The sequence below is a fragment of the Budorcas taxicolor genome, chromosome 22, assembly GCF_023091745.1.
Source record: "Budorcas taxicolor isolate Tak-1 chromosome 22, Takin1.1, whole genome shotgun sequence".
Taxonomy (NCBI): Eukaryota; Metazoa; Chordata; class Mammalia; order Artiodactyla; family Bovidae; genus Budorcas; species Budorcas taxicolor.
In genome coordinates this window covers 33,376,827-33,401,144 of record NC_068931.1, presented here as the reverse complement: position 1 = coordinate 33,401,144, position 24,318 = coordinate 33,376,827, and the positions used below count along the sequence as shown (strand labels likewise).

Here is a 24,318-nt window from a genome sequence, read left to right as displayed (position 1 = left end):
ACTATGATGACATGTAAAACTCCTCCCAGGGGTCCGCTCAGCCTCAGTTTCACTGTTGCCTATGGAGACGCATTCGGTGCATCTCACGTCTCTCCAACATCTCGGGCTCTTCGACAGGTGGAGCTGCACCTGCGACTGCGGGTCCCACGGGTTGGCCGCTACGTCATCATGGTTGAGTACGCCACGGAAGCAGACCAGCTGTCTGAGGCTGCAGTGCACGTGCAGAGCCCCGGGGCTGACCTGGCAGGCTGGGTGGACATCTACAGCTGCAAGTACTGGTAAGTGTCCTGCCCCAGGGGAGTCAGCTCTAACTGAACAGACAGGAGGTCAGCCATGGGAACTTTGGTTTTTATCCGACTTGAAAATTGTTTCCTTTTTGAGGTTGAGCTTGAGAACCAGCAGGGGACGAGTTATGCGATCCAGCATTACCCCTGGTGTGCTATTGGAAGGCTTCTCCATAGGCAGCGCCTTTAAAATATTGCATTTTCTGGAAAAGCTGCATGTTCTACTTAGCATTTTGGCTCAGATTCACAAGAAGCAGGGGCTTCCCTGGTGGCTCAGACAGTAAAGAATCCGCCTGCAATGCAGGAGACCCAGGTTTGATCCCTGAGTCAGGAAGATCCCCTGGAAAAGGGACAGGCTACCCACCCCAGTATTCTGCCTGGAGAATCCCATGGAGGAGCCTGGCGGGCTACAGTCCATGGAGTCACAAAGGGTCAGACATGACTGAGTAACTAACACACTCACACCCACAAGAAGCAGCACAGCCTTTTTCTTTTATTCTGTAATCCCCATGGTGGGCACTGAACCCCGTGCCTTTCTCTCAAACACCGTGTAGAGTTCATGGGTGCCTGGCACATTCTCCATTAATCCGTTAAGAACTGGGGGTCATTAATGTTTGACGAGCATCATGTGAAAAATAATTTGACAGAGGAATCTCACATTCACCCTGATGAAGTTCATCTCTTCCAAGAGCTCTGACAAAGATTTATTGAAAATCGTTTCCTTTGCATAATGAATCAAGATGTATGCAGATGTTGAGAGTATACTTTGATTAGAGAATCAGTGCAAAGAATGTTTCCCAGTGGAATTAGTTGTAGGATAAATAGCACTAGAAGGCAGAGTCTCCTGAGACAGCATGTGGGGAACTACAGTGTACATGCTGTTTAGCCACTTCAGTTGTGTCCATCTCTCTGCAACCCTGTAGACTGTAGCCCACCAGGCTCCTCTGTCCATGGGGTTCTCCAGGCAAGAGTATTGGAGTAAAATGCCGTTCCCTTCCCCAGGGGATCTTTCTGACCCAGAGATCAAACCCATGATTCTTAGATCTCCTGCATTGGCACATGGATTCTTTAACACTATGAACCATCTAGAAAGCCCTTATAGTGAACCCTCCCAATTCTCCACTAAGACTTTGAACATTTTGTGACTTCTACACTCACATGCCTTGTGTCAAACCCAAGATGACTTGAGGAGTTGGACACTTTCTCTGTAATGCAAAGAAAAGAACTTATGAAAAGTGTCACTTTTGGTAGCTTGGAATGGAAAATTTTATGAGACTTGATGAAATGGTTATTAAATGAATATCACACGCTCAGCAACCCTAAAAAATAAACTGTGAAAGCTTCTTTTCAAAGTCTTAAAAAATATCGACTCTTTCTTTTTCTCTGGGATGATGATTAAAAAAAAAAACAATGTAATTATATTTGCATTTTTAATAGGAGTACCAGATGGCCCAGCAAATTTCCTCCAGAATGTTCTGTCATTATATGAAAATACTAGTTTCATCTCTAGGTGACATTAGCAACCACCAGGATGTACACTTCCAGATGGGTGGGTCACCTTGCCATCGGAATCTAGGAGACTGTCATCCATGTGACCTGGGGCAGGACTTCTCCATAACCCGTCCATCCAAGCCCACCCTTCAGTTCAGTTCTCTGACCCCTTCTGCCTTCCAGATTGGGGTTTGACCCCTGCTCCACTGGGTACAAAGTGGAGATGGCTCAGGACAGGAAGAAACATTCTTATGACCTTGGTGACTCTTGACTGTCTCAGAAGAAGCTGAGACATCTACACCAAGCAGAGGAGTGATTTCAAAACTAAAGAAAGGAAGAACCCTCTCCTGGGGATACATAAGTCCCAAGCGTTATTTCAGGACCTTTTCTGAATGGTGTTTTTTTTTTTTTTTTAAGTTCCATGTCTTTTACTCTATTCGTATCCTCTTTCAGACAGTATCGGTTACGTGTGGCTGTTTAAATACGTTTCCATTCATTTGTGTGCTTTGTTGTGTCTTCCTCTTTGCAACTTAGCCTGCCAGACTCCTCTGTCCAGGCAGTAATGCTAATGTGGGTTGCATTTCCTCCACCAGGGGATCTTTCTGACCCAGGGATTGAACCTGTGTCTCCTGCATTTCCTGCATTGGCTAATGGATTCTTTACCACTGAGCCACCTCAGTTTAAATCAGTTTGAATTCAATGAAGGAAAAAGTTTAGCTCCTGAGGTTCACTAGCCACATGCCAAGTCTCAATAGTCATGTGTTGTTAGTAGCTACGGTTCTGGATGGTGCAGATAGAGAATATTTTCATTATCTCAGAAAGTCTGCTTGATAATGTGGCAGTCTAGACTGTACTGTTTCTCCAGGCTAGTTTGCTCTCAACAGGACATGAGATTTTTCTTTTAAATATTATAACAAGGCTCACCACCAGGGGCATCTCTGGTAGCTCAGATGGTAAAGATTCTGCCTGCAATGCAGGAGATTCAGTCCCTGGGTCAGGAAGATCCCCTGGAGCAGGGATTGGCTATCCACTCCAGTATTCTTGCTTGGAGAATTCCATGGACAGAGGAGCCTGGAGGGCTACAGTCAATGGGGTTACAAAGAGTAGAGCACGACTGAACAACTAACACTTTCACATTCATCAATAAATTATGTAACTCCTTGTAATAAAGATAACACACTGGTATTAATAGCCATGTTATCGTTTAGTCACTAAGTCATGTCTGGCTCTTTTGCAATCCATAGACTGTAGCCCTCCAGGCTCCTCTGTCCTTGGGCTTTCCCAGGCAAAAATACTGGAGTGGGTTGCCCTTTCCTCCTCCTGAATGGTGTTTTAAGGAGAGAAGTGCATGATATTCTGCAGATGATTTTGACTCCAGATGTGGTGACATCACCAAAGTTCTCCATCGTTAGATTTTGAAGACAGTGTTGCATTAGACCAGGAATCACTTTTATTGTATTTAACCACTCCCAGGCAAGTCCCATGGTATCTTTTCACTTGTTTAAAATATTCCCTTTTTCTCTACTTTGCATGTCATGTGATCAGTGTAAGTGACCAGGCTACCAAATACTGGAGTCCAAAAATGTGGTGCAATTAGAATATATTCGACCCATAAAAATCTATTTCAAATGACAGACCCTTTCAACATGGCAGCTTCTCCCACTGAGGTTTGAACCTTTCTCAGCATTTCTCAAGTGAGGTCTATGTTGTTAAAAAGCAATACCCCAGAAGGAGGGCAAAGGAATACCACTTTCCAAAATAGTGCTGTGATAACTCCGATAAAGAGTTATCTCCGCCTGTAAGGCAGGAAACCAGTGTTCGATCCCTGAGCCAGGAAGATTCCCTAGAGGAAGGACATGGCAGCCCACTCCAGTATTCTTGCCTGGAGAATCCCATGGATAGAGGAGCCTGGAGGGCTACAGTCCATGGGGTTGCAAGAGTCAGACACAATTTAGCAACTAAACTGCTACTACCAATGATATTGGTCAATTTCCAAGAAGACTGTATTAGAGATCAGATTTTACTGGCCCTGGGGCTCTTTCTCAGCAGACCAAACCAGATATTCCACAAAACCAGTAGAGATAGTGATGCCCATCAGCCCTGAGAGGTACAGCTCAGAGCACAGAAAGAAGGTTCTTTTTCTCACACCGATGATGGGTTGCATCTGTGCTAAACTCCACCTGCAGGGAAGTTCACTGTTAGTGACCCAGTTATGAACAGGAGAAACTGAAGCATGATCAGTCACCCCACAGGGGTGGGAGGGAGACCAGGGGAACCAGGCTAAGATAAACTGTTTCTTCTTGCAGCGTCCTCTGCCGCAGCGCTGTGACTGACGGCAGGGGTCGCCTCGCCATGTACGAGCTGTTAGCAGATGCGGACGTTCGGCTCAGAGCCCGGATGGCCCAATTCCTTCTGGTACGCTTCTGTTTCGGCCACTGATTTTTAGAAATTTTTTTTTATTGATAAGCATATATATTTCTAAAGCTTATTGACGTTTTGGCTGGGTTTGCATTACATCTCTTAAGTTAACCTGCGGAGAATTGCTGGAGTTACGATGTTTATTTTCCCATCTGGACATCTGTCTTGCCCCTTCATTTGCTGGAACCTTTTCCTATAGCATCCAATAAAGTTCAATCATCAAATTTGGACATGTTTCACAAAACTCCATTTAATTCATTTTTATTTGTTGTTACTACTATGAATGAAGTATCTTTTGTCATTATATCTCCTAGTCTATTATTGTTGCTGGTATATAGAAATGTCATTAGGAACTGTTTATTTTCTTTCCACTCTACTATTTTATTATGTCTATTAGCTTCTTGGCAGATTTCTTCAGAGTTTTCAAGGTTGCAGTCACCTGGTATTTTTTTCCAGACCATTGTTGCTCTGTTTCAAGAAGAGTATTTTCAATTAATTAGGTATATATTGTTAACAGTTAAAACGCTAGCTTTTACAGATTAAATACCCTTTTGATAGCATAACTTTAGTACTGAGAATTGTGATAAACAGAGACAGTGGGATCTGGGCTAGGAATGGGATGCTCAGATTTATAATAAATATCTCAGGGAACATAAGATTAAGTATGAAGCAACTTCCTGTTACTGCTGATATTAAGCATGTATCACACCTGGGAAATGCCAGGCCAGCCTGTTTTAATACGTTTTAAATTTATTAGAAATGTTGAGCTTTCTCTTAAGAACTACCTAGAATTCAGTTTTTAAAAATTATTATATGTTATATAACTCAAGACTTTTCTTTTTTTAAGGATGACTTTCTTTTTTGAACATAATGAGCCAAGTGAATCTTAACCTTTTCATCTTTGGAAATTGTGATGGGGCTGAAAGTTCTTCTTTTAAGCAGAAGTTTGCCCTTTCTGAAATAGTCAGATGTCATTCAGAGTCAAGGCTGGCTAGAATGAAAGCTCCATGAAGGCAGGAGGATGTCCATCTTGGTCTCATACGATCCCCCAGTCTCAGTGCCTGGCATATAGTAGGTGTTCAGTTAAAATCTATTGTTACTGAATGGCTTTGTGATCTAGCCGGTTATAGTTATTGATTTAAAATGAAAAGTGGTATTAAGTTATTGACTGAGTTTCTTCTGTGACTCAGAAACTAGCTCTGGAGACAGAGTTCAGATATGCCCGCGATACGAGTCCTCCTCTATTGAGAAGGGTTATTTATAGCAGGAGCATCCGTCTTTCTGAGCAGCAGGCTCCCCGACTGCCCACACATCTCCCTCTCCCTGCCTAGGGGTCTGAGGAGCCAGCATCAGCCCAGTGCAGGAGAGGAGACACTGTCCAAAGTTGCTGGCAGAGTTGTTTTGAACTTTCACATGATTTTATTTGTTTATATGATTATTTAATAATAATTATTATTAATAATAATTTAATCAGGAACAATTTAATCAGTGATCCTATATAACAGTCAAAAAAAACTTGCGTCCATGTAATGATGCCATAGAGAATGCTATCCTATGATATTTACTGCTGTGAAGTGATAGTTTTAATTTCTCTGGATGAATTTTTAGCTGTTTTCTTAGAAGTGCATGTTTGGCCATAACCTCGACTTGGGTGATAACTGGCATGTACCTTCTTATATTTGTTGGACAGCATCAAATTTGTATCATACCCACTGAAGAATTCTCAACAGAATATTTGAGACCTCACGTCAAATGCATTGCCAGTTATGGGCGATTTGTTAATCAAAGGTAATGTGTTTCCTTCCTTTATCCCTTGTCTGTTCTTAGTGATACTTAATGCTTTTAAGGCTATGCTTTATATTTCACTTTAGAAGTGATCCCAGGCCAAGATGCTCAAAGCTGGCGGTGCATTTTTCTTTTAAGAGCTAAATCATTTATCCCAGCAATTTTTCCAGAATTCCATAACATCAGGAAGCTGACACAGTAGCAACTGGGGGAAATGGTTAAGCCTCGTCCTTGAAGGGAGTTACTCTGATTTCTGTTCTGAGCTCTCACCAAGATCCAGTCTGTTCCAATCCTTTAATCTCTATGTCTGAGACTCTTCATGTAAAAAACCATGAAAATAATGACCCAATCTCACAACTATGTTATGAGAATTAGGCAACCAATGATTATTGGGATTTGGGGAAGGTAATTTGGATGTAGATTCAAAAATGCTTTAGGGACACAGTCATGACATATTATGCATCTTTATGGAAACCACCAAGACAGTAAAATCTGGCTGTGCCTGAAAGAAATGATGGCTGTTTGTTCTTTTTGTTTTTATATAGCTTTATGTCTTGATATTTAGAGGTGAATAATGTTTCATTGCATTGATATCATTTAGCAATGAGTTTTAGTGCTAGAGAGGGAAGTTTCAATAAGTTTCCATCTAGCTTCCGTTCCTTCAAAATTAAGATTTTTTCTGGTCTGAGCTCATTGTATTAGGTAGGCAAGTGGGATATACTTGGCCAATCCAGAACACCAAATATCTTTGTATAGAGATCTCTGCAGACCTGTGGTTCTCTGGATCCTTTCTTTTTAAGATTTTTTTTTAAAAATGTGGACCATTTTTAAAGTCTTTATTGAATTTGTTACAGTACTGCTTCTGTTTTATATTTTGTTTTTTTGGCCAGATTAAAGTCTTAATGTCCAAACTGCTAGAGAAATCCCAAATGTATTATTATTATTATTTTTTGGCTGCACTAGGTGGTATGTGGAACTTCCCCAGCCAGGTGTCAAACCTGCATCCCCTGCAGTGGAAGGGCAGAGTCTTAACCAGTGGATCACGAGAGGAGGCCCTTCTCTGGGTCCTTTTAATGCTTAGAATCTGTCTCTTCAAAGGGACAGTTCTTTGGGTTTTGGTTATTTTTCAACATTCTGTTTTCCAGTGCCTCCTGTGTCTCCCTGGTCCCTGAAACTCCTCTGACAGCACTAATTTTGGATGTCCCGACTGGTGGGTCTTCCCCTCGCCTACCGGAGGATCCTTCACCTCCTGCAGATGCTGTTCTTGGGGTTACCTTGAAGGCCCCGCAGGTAGGGTTACCCCGAGTGTGTTTCTTGTGAACTGGTGGTTCTCAAAGCTGGTCCCAACCAGCTGCATCCCCCCTGCAACCCCTGGGAACTTGTTAGGAATGCAGATCTGCAAGCCTCACCCAAGAACTGCTGAGTCAGAAACTCTGGAGGGTGGCCCAGGAATCTGTTTTTTAACAGACTCCTCAAGGGGTGTTTGCTGCCCCTAAAGCTTGAGCACCTCTGCTCTCAACTGTGGAGAATCTCAGGAATGAGGCTTGCAGTTAATTCTGTTTGTGGCCAGCCTATCCCAATGCTCTCTTTCCCTCCTGCATCTCTGTCTGCACAGTCATTTGGCAATTTTTCATAACCCATCTTAGGATAAGTCATATTTGCATGGGCTACTGCTACTTAACATGGTTGAGTTTATTAATTATCTTCTTAAATGAGAACACAAGCACTTTTAGAAATCTAACAGATTTTTTTTGCAACACCAATTTGTAGGCAGGAAATTCCCAATAAACATGTATTGATTAATCATCTAGAACACAAAGATGAAATATATGAAGGGAACACACATTTTTTTCATCATAAACCACAGAATTGCAGGACTTAATGTTTGTTCTGATGACATGTCTTTTTAATCCTAGAGATGGCTCATGTCAATTCATGTTGCATTAAGATAGGAAATAAAAGAATTTGGGAGAGAAAATTTAATAAGATCCCGTATGGGATAGGCAGACTAGAGTAGTAGGGGGAAATGAATTAGTCATGACAATAGAGTTCTAGTCCTGGTTTTGCTATAAAATTAGTCTATGACCTTTCGTAAGTTACTTACCCTCCAAGGCCCAGCTCTCATTTGAAAGATATTCTTTTATTGTTGCTATTCTTGTAGTTTTTAAATTTTTATTTTGAGGTTTGGAAAGACTTATTACTCACATAGTGAGGCTTTCTGGGGAGAACCTGGCTCACACTCAAGCCTGAGCGAGTGCTGGAGTCTGAACCTGGTTTTCATTATGGTGAGGCAGGGGCATAGTGGGGTGGGGGGCTCCAGGTGAGGGCTCCCTCTCTCATGGGCTAGAATTTATGGGGTCTGAATTTCCAACCTCTGCCAAGGGATGAACACCTGGGCTTTCTTACAGCTTGTCCAGCTGTGGGACAGAAGGCAAAGGATGAAAGATGGAGCTTGAAAACCATCAAACAGAAAAAATGGAGTCTGACTCTTTGTTACATGGTTATTACAAGTGGTGCTTGAATTCTGGGAACATTCTTGTATGGCTTTTTGCACACAGAGCATGCATTTCTCTTGTGATGTACCTAGAGATGCAATTGCTCAATTATATGTTTGGTAGAAACCACATATAGTTTCCCAAAGTCACTGTACCAAATGAGACTCCCTCCAGTCTTGTTTATGGTTGTCCCACTGTTGGCTTGTCCATTCTGCAGCTGAAAGTCATGTGGTTGGTTTCCAGTGTTTGTGACTACAAATAAAGCTGCTACAAAGATTCAACGGAAGGCTTTGTGTGAATGTGGGTTTTTTACTTCACTTGGGTAAATTGTTGTTGTTCAGTCACTAAGTCATGTCTGACTCTTTGCAGCCCCATAGACTGTAACATACCAGACTTCCCTGTCCTTCGCTACCACCTGGAGTTTGCTCAGACTCATGTCGATTGAGTCAGTAATACTATTTATCTCATCCTCTGCTGCTTGCCCCCTTCTTTTGCCATCAGTCCTTCCCAACGTCCCAGCCTTTACTGGATAAATACCTGCATTGTTTTGATTTTTATTCTTGAAATGTCCTGTGATTCTAATTAGTAATAACTCTGCAACTTGACTGGAAAAGGTCAGTTTTCATTCCAATCCCAAAGAAAGGCAATGCTAAAGAATGCTCAAACTACTGCACAATTACACTCATCTCACATGCTAGTCAAGTAATGCTTAAAATTCTCCAAGCCAGGCTTCAGCAATACATGAACCATGGACTTCCAGATGTTCAAGCTGGTTTTAGAAAAGGCGGAGGAACCAGAGATCAAATTGCCAACATCCACTGGACCATTGGAAAAGCAAGAGAGTTCCAGAAAAACATCTATTTCTGCTTTATTGACTATGCCAAACCCTTTGACTGTGTGGATCACAATAAACTGTGGAAAATTCTGAAAGAGATGGGAATACCAGACCTCCTGGCCTGCCTCTTGAGAAATCTATATGCAGGTCAGGAAGCAGCAGTTAGAAGTGGACATGGAACAACAGACTGGTTCCAAATAGGGAAAAGGAGTACGTCAAGGCTCTATATTGTCACCCTACTTATTTAACTTATATGCAGAGTACATCATGAGAAACGCTGGGCTGGAAGAAGCACATGCTGGAATCAAGATTGCTGGGAGAAGTATCAATCACCTCAGATATGCAGATGACACCACCATTATGGCAGAAAGTGAAGAAGACCTAAAGAGTCTCTTGATGAAAGTGAAAGAGGAAAGCGAAAAAGTTGGCTTAAAGCTCAACGTTTAGAAAACGAAGATCATGGCATCCGGTCCCATCACTTCATGGGAAATAGATGGGGAAACAGTGGAAACACTGGCAGACTTTATTTTTTTGGGCTCCAAAATCACTGCAGATGGTGACTGCAGCCATGAAATTAAAAGACGCTTACTACTTGGAAGGAAAGTTATGACTAACCTAGACAGCATATTAAAAAGTAGAGACGTTACTCTGCCAACAAAGGTCCATCTAGTCAAGGCTATGGTTTTTCCAGTGGTCATGTATGGATGTGAGAGTTGAACTATAAAGAAAGCTAAGTGCCAAAGAATTGATGCTTTTGAACTGTGGTGTTAGAGAAGACTCTTGAGAGTCCCTTGGACTGCAAGGAGATGCAACTAGTCCATCTTAAAGGGGATCAGTCCTGGGTGTTCACTGGAAGGACTGATGCTGAAGCTGAAATTCCAGTTCTTTGGCCACCTGATGCAAAGAGCTGACTCATTTGAAAGGACCCTGATGCTGGGAAAGATTGAGGGCAGGAGGAGAAGGGGACGACAGACGATGAGATGGTTGGATGGCATCACCAACTCAATAGACATGGGTTTGGGTGGACTGCGGAAGTTGGTGATGGACAGGGAGTCCTGGCGTGCTGCGATTCATGGGGTCGCAAAGAGTCAGACACAACTGAGCGACTGAACTGAACTGAACTACAGCTTGAGAAGATTTTTTTTTTCCACCTAGAACCAGGCGACTCTTCAAGGACTAGTACCACGCCCAGGTCGGTATGTCATCGTCGTCCATTTTTATCAACCAGCACATCCGACGTTCCCGGCACAGGTGTCTGTGGACGGAGGACGGCTGCAGGCAGGTGAGCTACAGGGAGCAGGGCCGGTTTTGGGGCTCACCTGTCCTGGCAGGGGTGTGACAGAACTGCCTCCCTCTGCCCCTAGGTGTCTTCCAGGCCTCTTTTTGCCCCCATGTGCTTGGCTGCCGGGACCAAGTGATCACCGGAGATCAGGTTGAGTTTGACATCTCAGAGCCGGAGGTGGCCCTGACTGTGACAATTCCAGAAGGAAAGTCCTTAGTTTTGGTGCGTTCTGCTCTTTCCTCTCATACTCTTTACGTGCTTGCCTTGGTCAGCTGCTCTGTGTGTCTGTTCTGGCTCATGGCAGTAATTCCTCCAGGGAATTGAAGCCATGTTTATAGAAAAACATTTAAATTTTACAGCTGCCTTTAGCAAAAAAAGGTCTGTGACTATTAAAATCAAGGGAAATCAGAATACTAGAGAAGCAACTGGGAAGAAAACTCCCCTGCATGAAGCATGGGAGCTGTCTCTCTGTCTCCATCAGTCCCGCCTCGCTCTCATCTGACAAGTCTCTCTCTGAGGCGTTGAACACTCCTTTGTTCCTGAAACTATCTTGTTTTGGCTCCCATAGCTACTTTCTCTTGGCTTTCCCTGCTTTCTCCAGTGCTCCTTCAGTGAGTTCTCTTCCCTTTCATCTCTTTCATGTCAGTGTGCCCTTGGGCTTGACACTGAGACCCCTTGTTCTAAGATTTCTCTTCATATAACATCATCTGTGCCTGTTGATTCTGTTCTCCCCTCTGTGGGAATGGTACCCATACCTGTGACCTCATTTCCCATCTTTCCTGAGCTCTGGGACCATCTACTGTGCATCCCCATAGCCAGAGCGCTCACAGGTCCCTCCAGCTTAGCCTGTTACCTGTATAGACCCCAGGTGCCCCGTTCCCTGTTTATCACCTTGGCTGGTGGAATCATGATCACCCAATGCCTGTAAAGCCTTTGAGAGCCAGCAAACACTGTCCAGGCCTTCCCTGAACCCTCCAATTCTTGCTCATGCCTCCTTTCTCTCTGAGGATGTCATCCCAGCGTCAGGGGATACATTTTGTATCCCTGTGCCTGAAACACCATCTGGCACAGGTGTTCGGCAATGTTTGTTGAATTGAATAACATGAGAGCAATAGACTCTGTACACTGTCAGTGGCTGAGTAGTTGACAAAGATGTTGAAATTTCCTGCAGCATTTGTTACTGCTGTGGTCTGATTTATACAGGTACAGAGAATACAGGGCGGTATTTTTAAAGACTGGGGCCACAATTATTCATAATAGAGTATCTGACAGGTTAGGCATTTCAGGGGCAAGCCACCATATGAGTCTCCCCATTGGTCCTGCCGTTTCAGTTTGCTTACTCTCTGAAAATACAGAATGAGGACTTCCCTGATGGTCCAGTGGTTAAGACTGCTCACTTCCAATGCAGAGGGCTCAGGTTTGATTCCTGACCGGGGAACTAGCTCCTACATGCCGCAACTGAGAGTTCGCATGCTACAACTAAAAAGATCCCAAATGCCCCGACAAAGATCAAAGATCCCTTGAGCTGTGACTAAGACCTGGCACAGCCAAATAAATATGAAAGAAAAAGAAAGACTAAAAAATAAAAATAAATATATAAAAATACAAAATTCCAGCCACTGGAGATTCAGGGTCATCGCAGGGATGGATCACACAGGGCCCTGACATCATAACAGGCCTCTGTCTCCTGTCCCCACCCAGCACCCAAGGCTGCTGCGCCTCTGAGCAGGCGCTCCAAGGGGTCTGTCCCCCCAACTCATTATCATTTCCCTAGGGGGAATGTGGCCTGAGCCTTCAACACTGAGTTAGGGTTGCTCTGTGATTTTTTTTTTTTGTAAGTTCTGTTTCATGTGGTCTTGGACTTAACAATAAAGAACACTGATCTGGCAACCCACTTCAGTATTCTTGCCTGGAGATTCCCCATGGACGGAGGAGCCTGGTGGGCCATAGTCCATGGGGTTGCAAAGAGTCAGACACGACTGAAGTGACGTAACATGATCTTAGCAAAGAGAAAGCATGATGGAGCTGTGGATGTGCCGTGCTGCTGAAAATCCAAAGGCATGCTGACACTTTCCCTTTAGGTCCGTGTCCTAGTGGTGCCTGCAGAGAATTACGACTACCAGATCCTTCACAGAAAATCACTGGACAAGTCGTTGGAGTTTGTCACCAATTGTGGAGGAGACAGTTTTTATATTGAGTAAGTATCACTTTGTGTGAGGGCTTCCTAGGTGGCACTGGTGGTAAAGAACCTGCCTGCCAATGCAGGAGACACAAGAGAAGTGAGTTCAACCCCAGGATTGAGAAGATCCCCGGGAGGAGGGCATGGCAACCCACTCCCGTATTCTTGCCAGGAAATCCCATGGACGGAGGAGCCCTTAGGGTTACAAAAAGTCGGACGTGACCGAAGCGACTTAGCATGCACACATCACTTTGTGGCACAGCCATGGGAGGCCTGAGGCTGTCCCACATTCCCAACCAGAGCAGGAGGCCCGGGGAGGGGTGGCCTTCAGGTCTGTCTTCCTCCTCTGAGCGCCCAAGGGAGCAGCAGTGAGTCCCTGATCCTCGGCACACCCTGACCTGTGTACTATCTCATCATGTCCGTCTGGGCGGGATTTCCCTCTTCAACTCTGATCTCAGCAGATCACCCCCAAGCCGGGATTCACAGGCTTCTTGGGGGTTTCTCTTCCTCTTTGTTGCTTCCTGTCGGCCAACTCGGATTCCTGAAAGATACCACACAGGGTTTCCTCCGCTGCAGGGCACATCAGCCCTGATTCCCGCTCTCCTTTGCCCTTTCATCAGTGAGGAGCATTACAGAAGGCCGGGCCTCCCTATCCTCATTTGGTGGGTTCCCAGATGCTAAGAGCCTAGAACAGCCCTTACTATCAGTTCCTGTCATTCTCTCCTGCAGACCCCTCCTCCCTGCCACCTTGCAGGTTTCCTGAGGAACCTGGGCCTCCAGAGGGTGGAAACCTCTTGTACAGAAAATATTAAGAGCAAGGGCTCTGAGGTCAGACCACTGTGGATTTGAGTGCCTCCATAGCTCTGTGCCCTCAAGAATGTTGCTTAACTTCTAGGAGCCTTCCTTGTCTCACCTGTGAAATGGGGCTTTGGCCTAATTGGTTAGGTGGGTGTCAAGTTAATGTTGTTCAGTCACTAAGTTGTGTCCAGCTCTTTGCGACACCATGGACTGCAGCACGTCAGGATTTCATCTCCTTCACCATCTCCCGGAGTTTGCTCCAATGTCCATTGAGTTGGTGATGCTATCTAACCATCTCATGCTCTGCCGCCCCCTTCTCCTTTTTCCTTCAATCTTTCTTAGCATCAGGGGATTTTCCAGTGAGTTAGCTGTTACCATCAGGGGGCCAAAGTATTGGAGCTTCAGCTTATGAGTTTAAACGGAAAACTTTTAACATACATGTTCAGTAAAAGTTGACGATTCACCTCCTCCTCATTATTATCCTTAAGTGGTATATCATAGCACATGCAGGTATAAATTTTTTGGTGACTGCTGTATTGAGATAGAACCTATATACCATACAACTCATCGTATAGATGAATCTTCACCCTTTTATTCCAGCCACCAAAGGTTCCCGCCCACCAGTCCTGTGATGAGTCCTGAAGTAGATGGGGTTGGGTGGGTGGCTGTCAACCATTGTAAGTGCAGGGGTGGGGTTTCCGCTCACTTTTTCCTAGACTCCAGAGCCCCTCTCCCAAAACACTGCTTGGTGGGGTGTGTGGGAAGGGGAAGGTGGGGCCATTTCTGGGCATGCCTCCCAGGATCTCACTGTGTGTTCTTGTTCCCACAGCCCCCAGAGAGCCTCTGAATTCTGTAAGAATTCTGCCAGATCCCTGGTGGCCCTTTACCATGAGGGCGCACTGCCTTGCGAGTGCCACCCCGCCGGGGCCATCGGCCACCCCTGCAGCCCTGAGGGCGGGCAGTGCCCGTGCCGGCCCCACATCATCGGGCGGCAGTGTACCCGCTGTCAGACGGGCTTCTACGGGTTCCCGCACTGCAAACGTAAGCGCACGTTCGGGGCAGCCAAGGTCATCTCTGGTCCAGGCGGATGAAGCCCACCCAGGGCAGGGCTTGTCCAGTTTCACTGTGCTGGAGACTCACCTGGGGATCTTGTGAGAGTGCAGATTCTGAGTCAGGAGGCCTGGGCTGGGGCCTGAGAGTCTACATTTCCCGGAGCCACTCAGAGGATTCCCATGCCGCAGGTCCAGGGACCACTCTGAGTAGCAGGCTTCTAAAAAAGACGTATTTGTGTCTCCCGGGCTAGGGGACCCATGCCCTTGGCAAAGAAGGTGAAGGGAAATAACCTTAAGCTTCAAAACACTGGACAGCTTGGCCCTCTTCCTAGTGGGATGGGGTAGGCTTCAGTTTTTGCAGCCTAACCACCAAAGCTTAGTTGAGGTGGGAGGAAACCCAGGGTCAGAGGGCACCTTCCTCTCTGAGGAGGCCGTGGATCTTCGTCTAAGAATTGTCCTGCCGCCCTAGACAAGGCGCAGCCCAGGCTGTGTGAGGGGTGCAGAGGCCCCGCGTGGAGGCCAGCCTTTGCCTGCTGCAGGCCCCACCCCTGATCTTGGGCCCAGCGCCCTGGGGCAACATGAAGGCCCTTCGGGGAGACTGGGAGGAGCAGACCCTCTAATGAAGGCCAGACTTCACATTAGAATGGCACACAGCCTCAGCCTGGGGATGAGGGGGAGGCCCCTACGAGTGTCTACCTTGAGGTCAGTAGGTCCAGTGATGCCTCACTCAGTGTCCACACACTTGTCCACCCTCAGCATTGGACGTGGTTGGTCTTGGCCCCAGAAAGGAGCCTTTCAGATCAACCACACTCAGTGATGCCATAATGAAGGAAAAACAAGACCTTACTCCTAGATACCCTTTGGAAGCTTCTGGAAACCCTGGCGGTGCAGTTTTGCTGGAGATCAGGGGCGTCTAACCCTTACACCATGTCTCTTCATCCTTGGCCAGCTTGCAACTGCGGCCGGCGCCTCTGTGAGGAGACGACAGGGCGGTGCCTGTGTCCTCCCCGGACGGTCAGGCCCCAGTGTGACATGTGTGAGGTGCACTCCTTCAGCTTCCACCCCCTGGCCGGCTGCGAAGGCTGCAATTGTTCCCGGATGGGCACCGACAGGGCCGCCACCCTGGAGTGCGACAGGGACCACGGGCAGTGCAGGTGAGGCCTGGGGGGCTAGCCTGTCGCATCCTGTCCTGGGAAGGGAAGATGCCATGGGCCCCCACTTGGGTCCTCGTTTACTTCCCACTTCAACACTGCTCGGTGGTGCTCCCCACCCAGGACGGGCGTGGTGTGTGGAGTAACTGGTCCCCATGGGGCTCAGGGTAGCTTCGCAGAGCCTGGGTGGGCAGATAGCTGTTGCCTGGGGTTCGAGCAGCCTCACTGTCCTCTCCAGCCTCGTTCTGTGTGTTTACATGCTGCGTGTGTGATAAAGTGATCAGTTCCATCTCCTGGGTCATTGGGTGGTGAGCGCCTCTTGGCCTGTACTGAGGTTTGAGCTCTAAACCTTCTCTCTCGTAAGCTGCTAGTTTTGTTAAGCACAGTACATGATGAAGTCTAAAATCCAGATCCCGCCGCCCTGACTCAGACAGGCGAGCTAGAAGCCATGTGGGGTCTCCACCAGGGGGTCAGTTGTAGGGAGGGTGGCAGGGTGAGCAGTACCTATTGGAGAGCCTGGCCTGTAAGGGGGGCTGCCCCCGGGCCCACCAGGCACAACTGCTGAGCGATGAGAAGGAGAGGGTGGTTCAAACAGATGCTGTAGGGCCAAGAGGCTCTTCCAGCAGATCAGCTCTGCATATGAAACCAGAGGCTGATGTCGCGTGATCCGAGTTATCAGCCTGATCTCTGCAGGACTGGAGAGTAAGCACAGGGGGTGAAAAAGAGGACCCTGTCTCCTAGAAGAAGAGGCTGGAAAGAATCCCACAGGGATTATGTGGCAGGGAGACCGAAGCAGATCTTTTTCCATCCAGGCGGGTGTGGCACACACATGTGCAGGAGACAACATGAGACTCAGGTCCCTTCTGAGTCCCTTCCTCATCCCCCCCATCCCACCCCGGGTACCGGATGTCTGGGTCTGTGTCTGTGATCCGGGTGTGACAGCCGGGAGGGGCTGTGGCTGCTGCTGGCAGGCGCCCGCACCTCCTACTCCACTGCAGCTGTGTTCATTTCCTGAGGCCGCTCTGACAAATGACCACACACTGGGCATCTTCAGAGTCAAAAGGCTAAAGTCTGAAATCAAGTCGACGGCACCGTGCCCTTTCTAAAGGCTCCAGCAGAGACCCTGTTCCATGCCTATCTCTTTCCTTCCTATGTTGTCGACAGTCCTTGAAATTCCTTGTCTCTGCCTCTGTCGTCTCGTGGATTCTGCTTGTGCGTCTCTGTCTTCACACGGGGGTCTCCTCTGTATATGTCTGTGTCTTTTCTTTCTTCTTTTAGCCTTTAAATTTTTTTTTTACCTTTTCTCAGTTGAGGTACGGTTGATGTATAATATATACATTTCAGGTGTGCAACATAGTGGTGCACAGGTTTTTAGAGTTATACAGCATTTATAATGATTATAAAATATTGACTATATTTCCAATATTTTATATGTTGCTGTAAAAAATACCCTTGTAGCTCATTTGCTTTTATATAATAGTTTGTGCCTCTCATCCCCTGCCTCTCTCGGGTCCCTCTCTCCTTCCCTCTCCCCACTGGTAACCACTAGTTTGTTCTCTGTGTCTGTGAGTCTGTTTTTATTGTTTTATATCCACCGGTTTGTTTTATTTTTTTTAGATTCTACATACAAGTGATATGCACTGTTTGTCTTTCTCTGACTTATTTCATTCAGCATGTCGTCTGGGCTTCCCAGGTGGCTCTAATGCTAAAGAATCCGCATGCAATGCAGGAGACCCGGGCTCGATCCTTGGGTGGGGAAGATCCCCTGGAGAAGGAAATGGCAACCCACTCCAGTATTCTTGCCTGGAAAATTCTATGGAACAGAGGAGCCTGGTGGGCTACAGTGCATGGGGTCACAAAGAATCGGACACAACTGAAGCGACTTAGCACGCATACACAGTGCCTTTCCGGTCCAAGCATATTGTTGCAATTGCAAAATTTCATTTTTTCTTATGGCCAAGTGGTATTCCATTATATCTATATGTATACCTGTGTCTTTCTTTCCTTTTAAGAATACCAGTGGTATTGAATTAGGACCTGCCTCACTCCAGTATGACTTCATATTGATTATGTCTGCAAAAATCCTCCTTCCTAGGTCACATTCTAGATACTGGGGGCTTAGAACTTGGATGTATCTTCTGGGGACAACATTCCCCTCTCTATAGCAGCAATGTTGACTTTTCCTGAGGACGGGCCCTTAACCACACCCGTGATTGTTGCCCCATTCCTAGTAGTTCCTTTGTTCTCGGGAAAGGAAGTTGAATGAGAACTTGAGTCATGGAAGAGTCCAAGTCTTTAAAACCACAGGTTGTGAGTCTTCCCTGAGTCAGCTTGGTTGTCCGTCCTTCTCAGACTATGAGCTTAAACGGAATGTGACTTGCACAAAGAATTTTGAGGTGATACCGGAGAGTTCTCATCACAGTTAATGAACATACATTAGGATCTGTTCCCTCCGGTGCATAAGCTATTCTCTGGAAGGATACCAGGGACTTAGCTTGTTACTTAAGACTTGGGGTCCTGACTGCACCAGTGGGCCTGTGAAGATGTCTGACCCATTTCCAGTAAGTCCTGACATCTAAGAACAGTGGTATTCAGCGGAAGCACAGACTTCTACCAGGACCTGTAGAGATGTCCCAGAGCAGAAAGGGGCACTGTGCCAGGAGTTGCTTGCTGTCTTGTGGCCGGAGAAGGTGCATAAATGGGAAGCTCTAAGGACCTAAATGTGCCAGTCACGACCCAGTCAATGTAGAAGAAGAGAGACCAGACCAAAGGAAAGTGAAAAATTAAAACTGGCTTCAGCACATTATAAAGAGATTATCTTCCAATAGAAAAAAAACAGAGAAGGAAATCCAGGGTATTATAAAACGGTAAACAGATTGAACTAGGAATGATATTCCTTTTAATATATTTGAAAAACAAATCAAAGGAAAGAATCCAACATCTAATTGTTCAGAGGAATGAATAGTCTGACAAATAAGTGGAAGAAGCAGAGAGGGAGGTGTTAGCATTAAAATCCTTCCCCCACTCAAGGGAGTAGGAATCTGGATAAAAACAGATTGCAATATTTAAAATAGATAAGCTAGAAGTATCTACTGTATAGCACATGGAACTCTGCTCAGTGTTATGTGGCAGCCTGGATGGGAGGGGAATTTGGAAAAGAACGGATACATGTGTATGCATGGCTGAGTCCCTTTGCTGTTCACCTGAAATTATCACATTGTTTGTGAATTGGCTGTACCCCAATACAAAATAAAGTTAAAGAAAGACAGGGTGAAAAACAAGGTTCCATTTGAACAGGAGAATGAGCAACGTATATATAACCTTGGGAAAAACAAAGAAAAAACCAGATGGAAGAGCAAGAGGGGCAGATAAACGAGGAGAAGTGGAATGAACAGTCACTGGGAGATGGAATCCTGGCAGAGTACAGAGCCCAGGACATTGCAGTGGCCACCGTCATAGCTGCATACAGTGTCCCCATATTTAATTGAAAATAAAAACTCACTAGACCATAGAAAGTGCAAACCAGTCCAACAAAGTTCCATTTTTTCCATAATGACTTCTTTACTTTTTCTTCTGAAAAGAGGACACCCAAGGGAGGAGATTGGGGCTGGGACTGGAGGTTGGGGAATCATGTACGAGGGTGAGAGTGAGAGAGGACCCCCAAGGAGAAGGTGTAGACACACAGGAGGGAGAACAGGTGTGGGGGTCCCTGTGATTAATCATAGGAGGCAAAGGAGCCACAGAAATGGAGAGGCAGTTTTCAGGCAGGAGGAGAAGGCAAAGAATTCACTGTCTTAGAACCAGTGGGAAAGTTTTAAAAGGGATTAGCTGTTCAACAGAAGAAATTGCTATGAACAGAACCTCACATACAGTTTCTCAAAGCTGCTGCCACAGAAAAAGGAAACCAAGAATGCATTGAAAACCATAAATATCAGGGGTTCCCTGGCGGTCCAGTGGTTAAGATTCCACACTTCCACTGCGGGTTGTGTGGTCTCAATCCCTGCTCAGACGCACTAAGGTCCCACGTGTGCTGTGGCTCAGTCAGAAAAAGAAAAACGCTTAAGGCATCACCTATGAGAGAGAGATGTACTGTAGGACTTTAGATACAAATTCTAAGGAGTGTTTAACAAACCTTCACTAACCAATGGCAGTAGCCTTTGGAAAATGCCTAACTCGGAACTGAGGCAGGCTGTATGGTAGTTTTGCCCATGCCCGAGGGAACATCAGCAGGAATGGAATCTTACTGACCTGCACTGCACCCAAAGCAAAAGGTGAAATCTTTTATCTTGACGTTACCAAAAAGACTATAATCACGTAATGGGATGACATATCTACCCATGATCAAAGCGGATTTGTCGTGAAAGGGCCCTTGGCAGATAATGTAAGGAAAACTTCAGTTTATTACATGACCATAAATTGCACAAATTACCCATGATAATTCCACAGTGTTGATGCCGAAAAAGCTTTTGACTGCCTAAAGGATTATTTCTTTAGAAAATATTAGAGGAAAGAATGCTCCCACCACCTCTGAAAAATTTCCTAATGAAAATGAAGAATGCGTTTGGAGGAACCTAACATTCAAGTAAAAGAAATAATCAAAGATAGCTGGAAGTGAAAGAAAGTGTGAAAGTGTTACTTGCTCAGTTGTGTCTGACTCTTTGTGACCCCATGGACTGTAGCCCACCAGGCTCCTCTGTCCATGGAATTCTCCAGGCAAAAAAACTGGAGTGGGTTATGAAATTATGTAAATTATGAAAGTATGATAACACATTTATAGGAAACTTGGAAAATACAGAACAAGATTACATATAGTTCCACTATATATTACGATTATTTTTTAGTAGATAAATTAAGATTTTTTAGTTGGAGTTTCAATATTGAACCCTCAAAAATTAGTAAAATGAATATACAGAGAAGTAACGGATATAGTAGGCCTGAAAAGCACTGGGAACCTATTCAACATAATTAAGATTTTTACAAAATCACAGGATAGTAGGAAACAAATTTTATTCAAATTCCCGTAGACTGTAAACTGGGAGACACTGGAATATATCCAGAGACATAAAACAAGGTGCAAAAATTTCGTGGTCTAAAGGTATTGACCGACCTCCCCTGTGGCTCAGACAGTAAAGAATCTGCCTGTAATGTGGGATACTCGGGTTTGATCCCTGGGTTGGGAAGAAGCCCTGGAGAGGGGAATGACAACCCACTCCAGTATTCTTGCCTGGACAATTCCACAGACAGAGGAGCCTGGTGGGCTACAGTCCTGAAGTCGCAAAGAGTCGGACTTGACTGAGCAACTAACACTTTCATTTTTCACTTTCAAAGATATTGAAATCATACCGAATCTGTTGTCTATCACTGTCCCACCTAAATTTAAAACTCTAGATTCTATTTCTTCTTCAACCTCTGATTGCAGAAGTATATTGTATAAAAGATAAAAAGTCCATTGTTTGGGACAGTTCTCTGGATTGTGGTCTTAAAGGCTGATCAAAATTTCATTTTTATAGCAACACAGTAATTTGCTTCTGCTTTTAATAAGGGATGGTTATGCCGTCAGATTCTGTGAACGAACCAAAGGTCTAGAATATCCTCAGAAGATTTTTATTGATCAGTGACAGATACACGGACACTGGGAAGCACTGTTTTAAAAAAAAATACCGTGATGTTGACCACCTTCAAGACATCTTAAGATTGATTATAGGAGATGGCAGTTCACCTGGACACCCAGTGAAACCACAAGTGCAGACAGCTTGTGAGAAGAGCAGCCGCTAAAGGAAAGCCGTTTGTGGGGGGACTTCAGCCAGCGTCACAGATTTACTCAGTATTTGTGTTAGATGGAGAAACAAAATGCCAGAGAAGGTCATAGACTTGGCATCCTGGCAACAGAAGTGCTTCCAGCTTGGCAGAAATCCACAAGCCCCAACAACTTGGAGAAGCAAATCCTTTGATGCACCTCATCAAGTAATAGGAATGGTAAATTCCAGACAGCGTGCAGGCAAGCTCTGGGACACGGTGGTGAGCAGGGCAGATGAGGCTCCTGCCACAGGATGGAAGAGCTCAGCATTCTCACCTGCATTCCCTCTTCCTAGAAGCTCCCACCTCTTGAAGTTCTTGGGACGATTAAATAATCCTGTGCAAAGCCCTTCGAACAGTACCTGACACACACTAGCACGGGTATTAGCTTTTGCTATTATTTGCCAAGCGCTTGGCTGCCTGCCTTCTGCCCTTTACACTTTGTCCCCCTGAAGCCCCACCCATTCTTCTGGCTTCAACCACCTCCACACTGGATGATTCCCAGACCCAGAGCTCCAGTCCTGGTCCCTGAAGGACAGCTTATCCCACCTTCATAGAAAATCATTTCTACGTCAGTTCCCTTACTAGCTTTTCTTGTGGGTCTTAGAGGACAAGTCCCCTGACCTCTTTAAGCTCCTGTCCCCTCACACATATAATGAAGTGTTAGATTAGATGATCTTTAGGGGCCCTTCAAGTCCTTGAGCCTACCGCTGATTCTGTATCTGAAACCCATGCCATTGTCTTGCTCTTCAGGCTATTCCTCTCTTCGAACTTAAAAAAAAATTATTTTTTTACTTATCCGTGGCAACCTTCTCCCTGTCTCCAAAGCCTGAGGTCTCTGTATCACCTTAGAATCTCCCTACAGCCCATCAGGTGTCAACTTCTGAAACAGTATGTATTATCTCCCATCCTTTCATGGCCCCTGCAGGTCCTGGACCTGGAGAAGTCCTTTTACAATGGATAATCTCTGAATTGACCTTCCTTTTCCTAGCGTACTTTCTCCCGCCCTCTCTCTCTCTCTCTCCTTTCCTTTCTTCCTCCCTCCTTCCCTCCCTCTCTCTCTCCCTTCTTTCTTTCTTTTTCTCCTTAATTGAAGGGGAAATGCTAGTATGCAATCACCTCTCTTGGTCTTGCTTGGTCAGTCGTGTCCGACTCTTTGAGACCCTATCGATCATAGCCCACCAGGCTCCTCTGTCCATGGGATTCTCCAGACAAGAATACTGGAGTGGGTTGCTGTTTCCTCCTCCAGGGATCTTCCCAACCCAGGGATCAAATGCACACCCCTTGTGTCTCCTGCCTTGATAGCTAAATTCTTTACCACTGCGCCACCAGGAAGCCCATACATAATTATACTTGGATTTAAAAATCTATTTGCTCCGTAATTTTGTTATTAATGCATAGAGAATGTTGATAAATGCATATGTTTGTGATTTCATCCTCTTGGTATGTGGGGGTTTTTGAAAACAGGATAAAACATTTCCTTCAGTCCCTGTGATTTTATTTTTTTTGAGTCTTAAATTCTATTTTATCACTGTGTTTTATGGCTGAAACTATTTAATATATCTAGCACCTATTCCAGTTTGGATGCTGTTTCTCGTACAGAAGGCACCCATGCCTACTAACCAGAGGTCATGGTCTGGTAGGGGAACCGCCACTAAGCAGTTATGACAGGGCATCATAATGAATGCCGTATTGCGTACAGGCTGCTGGAGGGTGGAAGTCGCTCTGCCCGGTACCACGTCTGTCACATCACTCTTTGCACAAGAAGCTTCCTTGATGCCCCATTGTCTGAGAGGATAAAGACCAGCTTTCCGTGGTCTGGCCACCACTTACCCTAACTTAAGCTTTTTTTTTTTTTTTTCAGCTTTTCTGGTCTTTCTCGCTTTCTTTAAATGCTTTTTGCAAGCCTTCAGTTCTTCAGTTATGGGTTCTCCTTTCCCCTCTTCTGTTACCCCCTCCCAGTTATCCACGTCCTTCAAGAGTTCTGTGTTAAAGGTACAAATGCAAAGAAGGCGTGAAGCCTCTGCAGGCCCACAGGGACACCCCCATCATCTCGCTGCCGTCCCATCTCTCACACGATCACCTAACTTTCTGCGTCTGTGTCCTGTGTCCTCAGTGAAAAGGCACCAAGGTCAAGACTAACGTACTGCATTTTGTCCTCTCCCTCTCATGTCCCCTAACTCGAGCATGTATCTCTAGAAGACACTCAGTAATTATAGGGTGAATAAATGAGTGGATATAAGGTAGGCTTTGGATTCCAGATGAAAGCTGTTCTTGATGGGGGTGCAATGCAAGGTGTATTTAATGAGCAAAGGATGGAGTGCACCCTCATGCCTGACTTTCTGGCGACCTCCGAGACTCCCGAGCACCCACACATGCGCAGTCGTCTTTGCCTAATGTTTGGCCCTGAGCCCGTTGCCATGGAGACGACTTCACTTGACCGGCATCCCCAGTGCACCTCCTGGCAGCGGCAACTGGAGCCTTCCTGCCGTTGCGGTGAGGGCAACTCCTTGGGAAGCACAGCGTCTCCCTGGAGGAGTGTGCAAGGTCAGGCTGACTTCAGGTCGTTTTCTAAAGATATTCAGCCAGACTTTGGGGGAGGAAGTTTCCTTTTTATTCCCCATTGTCATGGCACCGCTCCAAACTCCTTTGCTTGTCTTTGCACAGGATTCATGTGCTCGGAGCTCTCAGCACTCCGTTGCTCAGACATCGTGTTCTCCACATTTTGGTGAATGCTTGCCCATCAGGCCCA

The 24,318-nt window shown here is 45.7% G+C and overlaps 1 protein-coding gene across 1 annotated transcript in view; it reads left to right on the top strand.

Annotated features, from left to right (window-relative positions):
- The window catches only part of LAMA3 (laminin subunit alpha 3), a 253,009-nt gene that overhangs the window by 128,794 nt on the left and 99,897 nt on the right, over positions 1-24,318 (top strand). The window contains exons 24-32 of the mRNA XM_052660252.1: positions 118-278; positions 4,082-4,190; positions 5,884-5,981; positions 7,124-7,268; positions 10,464-10,590; positions 10,673-10,812; positions 12,672-12,787; positions 14,397-14,608; positions 15,569-15,773. Coding sequence (XP_052516212.1) covers positions 118-278; positions 4,082-4,190; positions 5,884-5,981; positions 7,124-7,268; positions 10,464-10,590; positions 10,673-10,812; positions 12,672-12,787; positions 14,397-14,608; positions 15,569-15,773 — 1,313 coding nt within the window. The remainder of the gene's footprint in view (positions 1-117; positions 279-4,081; positions 4,191-5,883; positions 5,982-7,123; positions 7,269-10,463; positions 10,591-10,672; positions 10,813-12,671; positions 12,788-14,396; positions 14,609-15,568; positions 15,774-24,318) is intronic.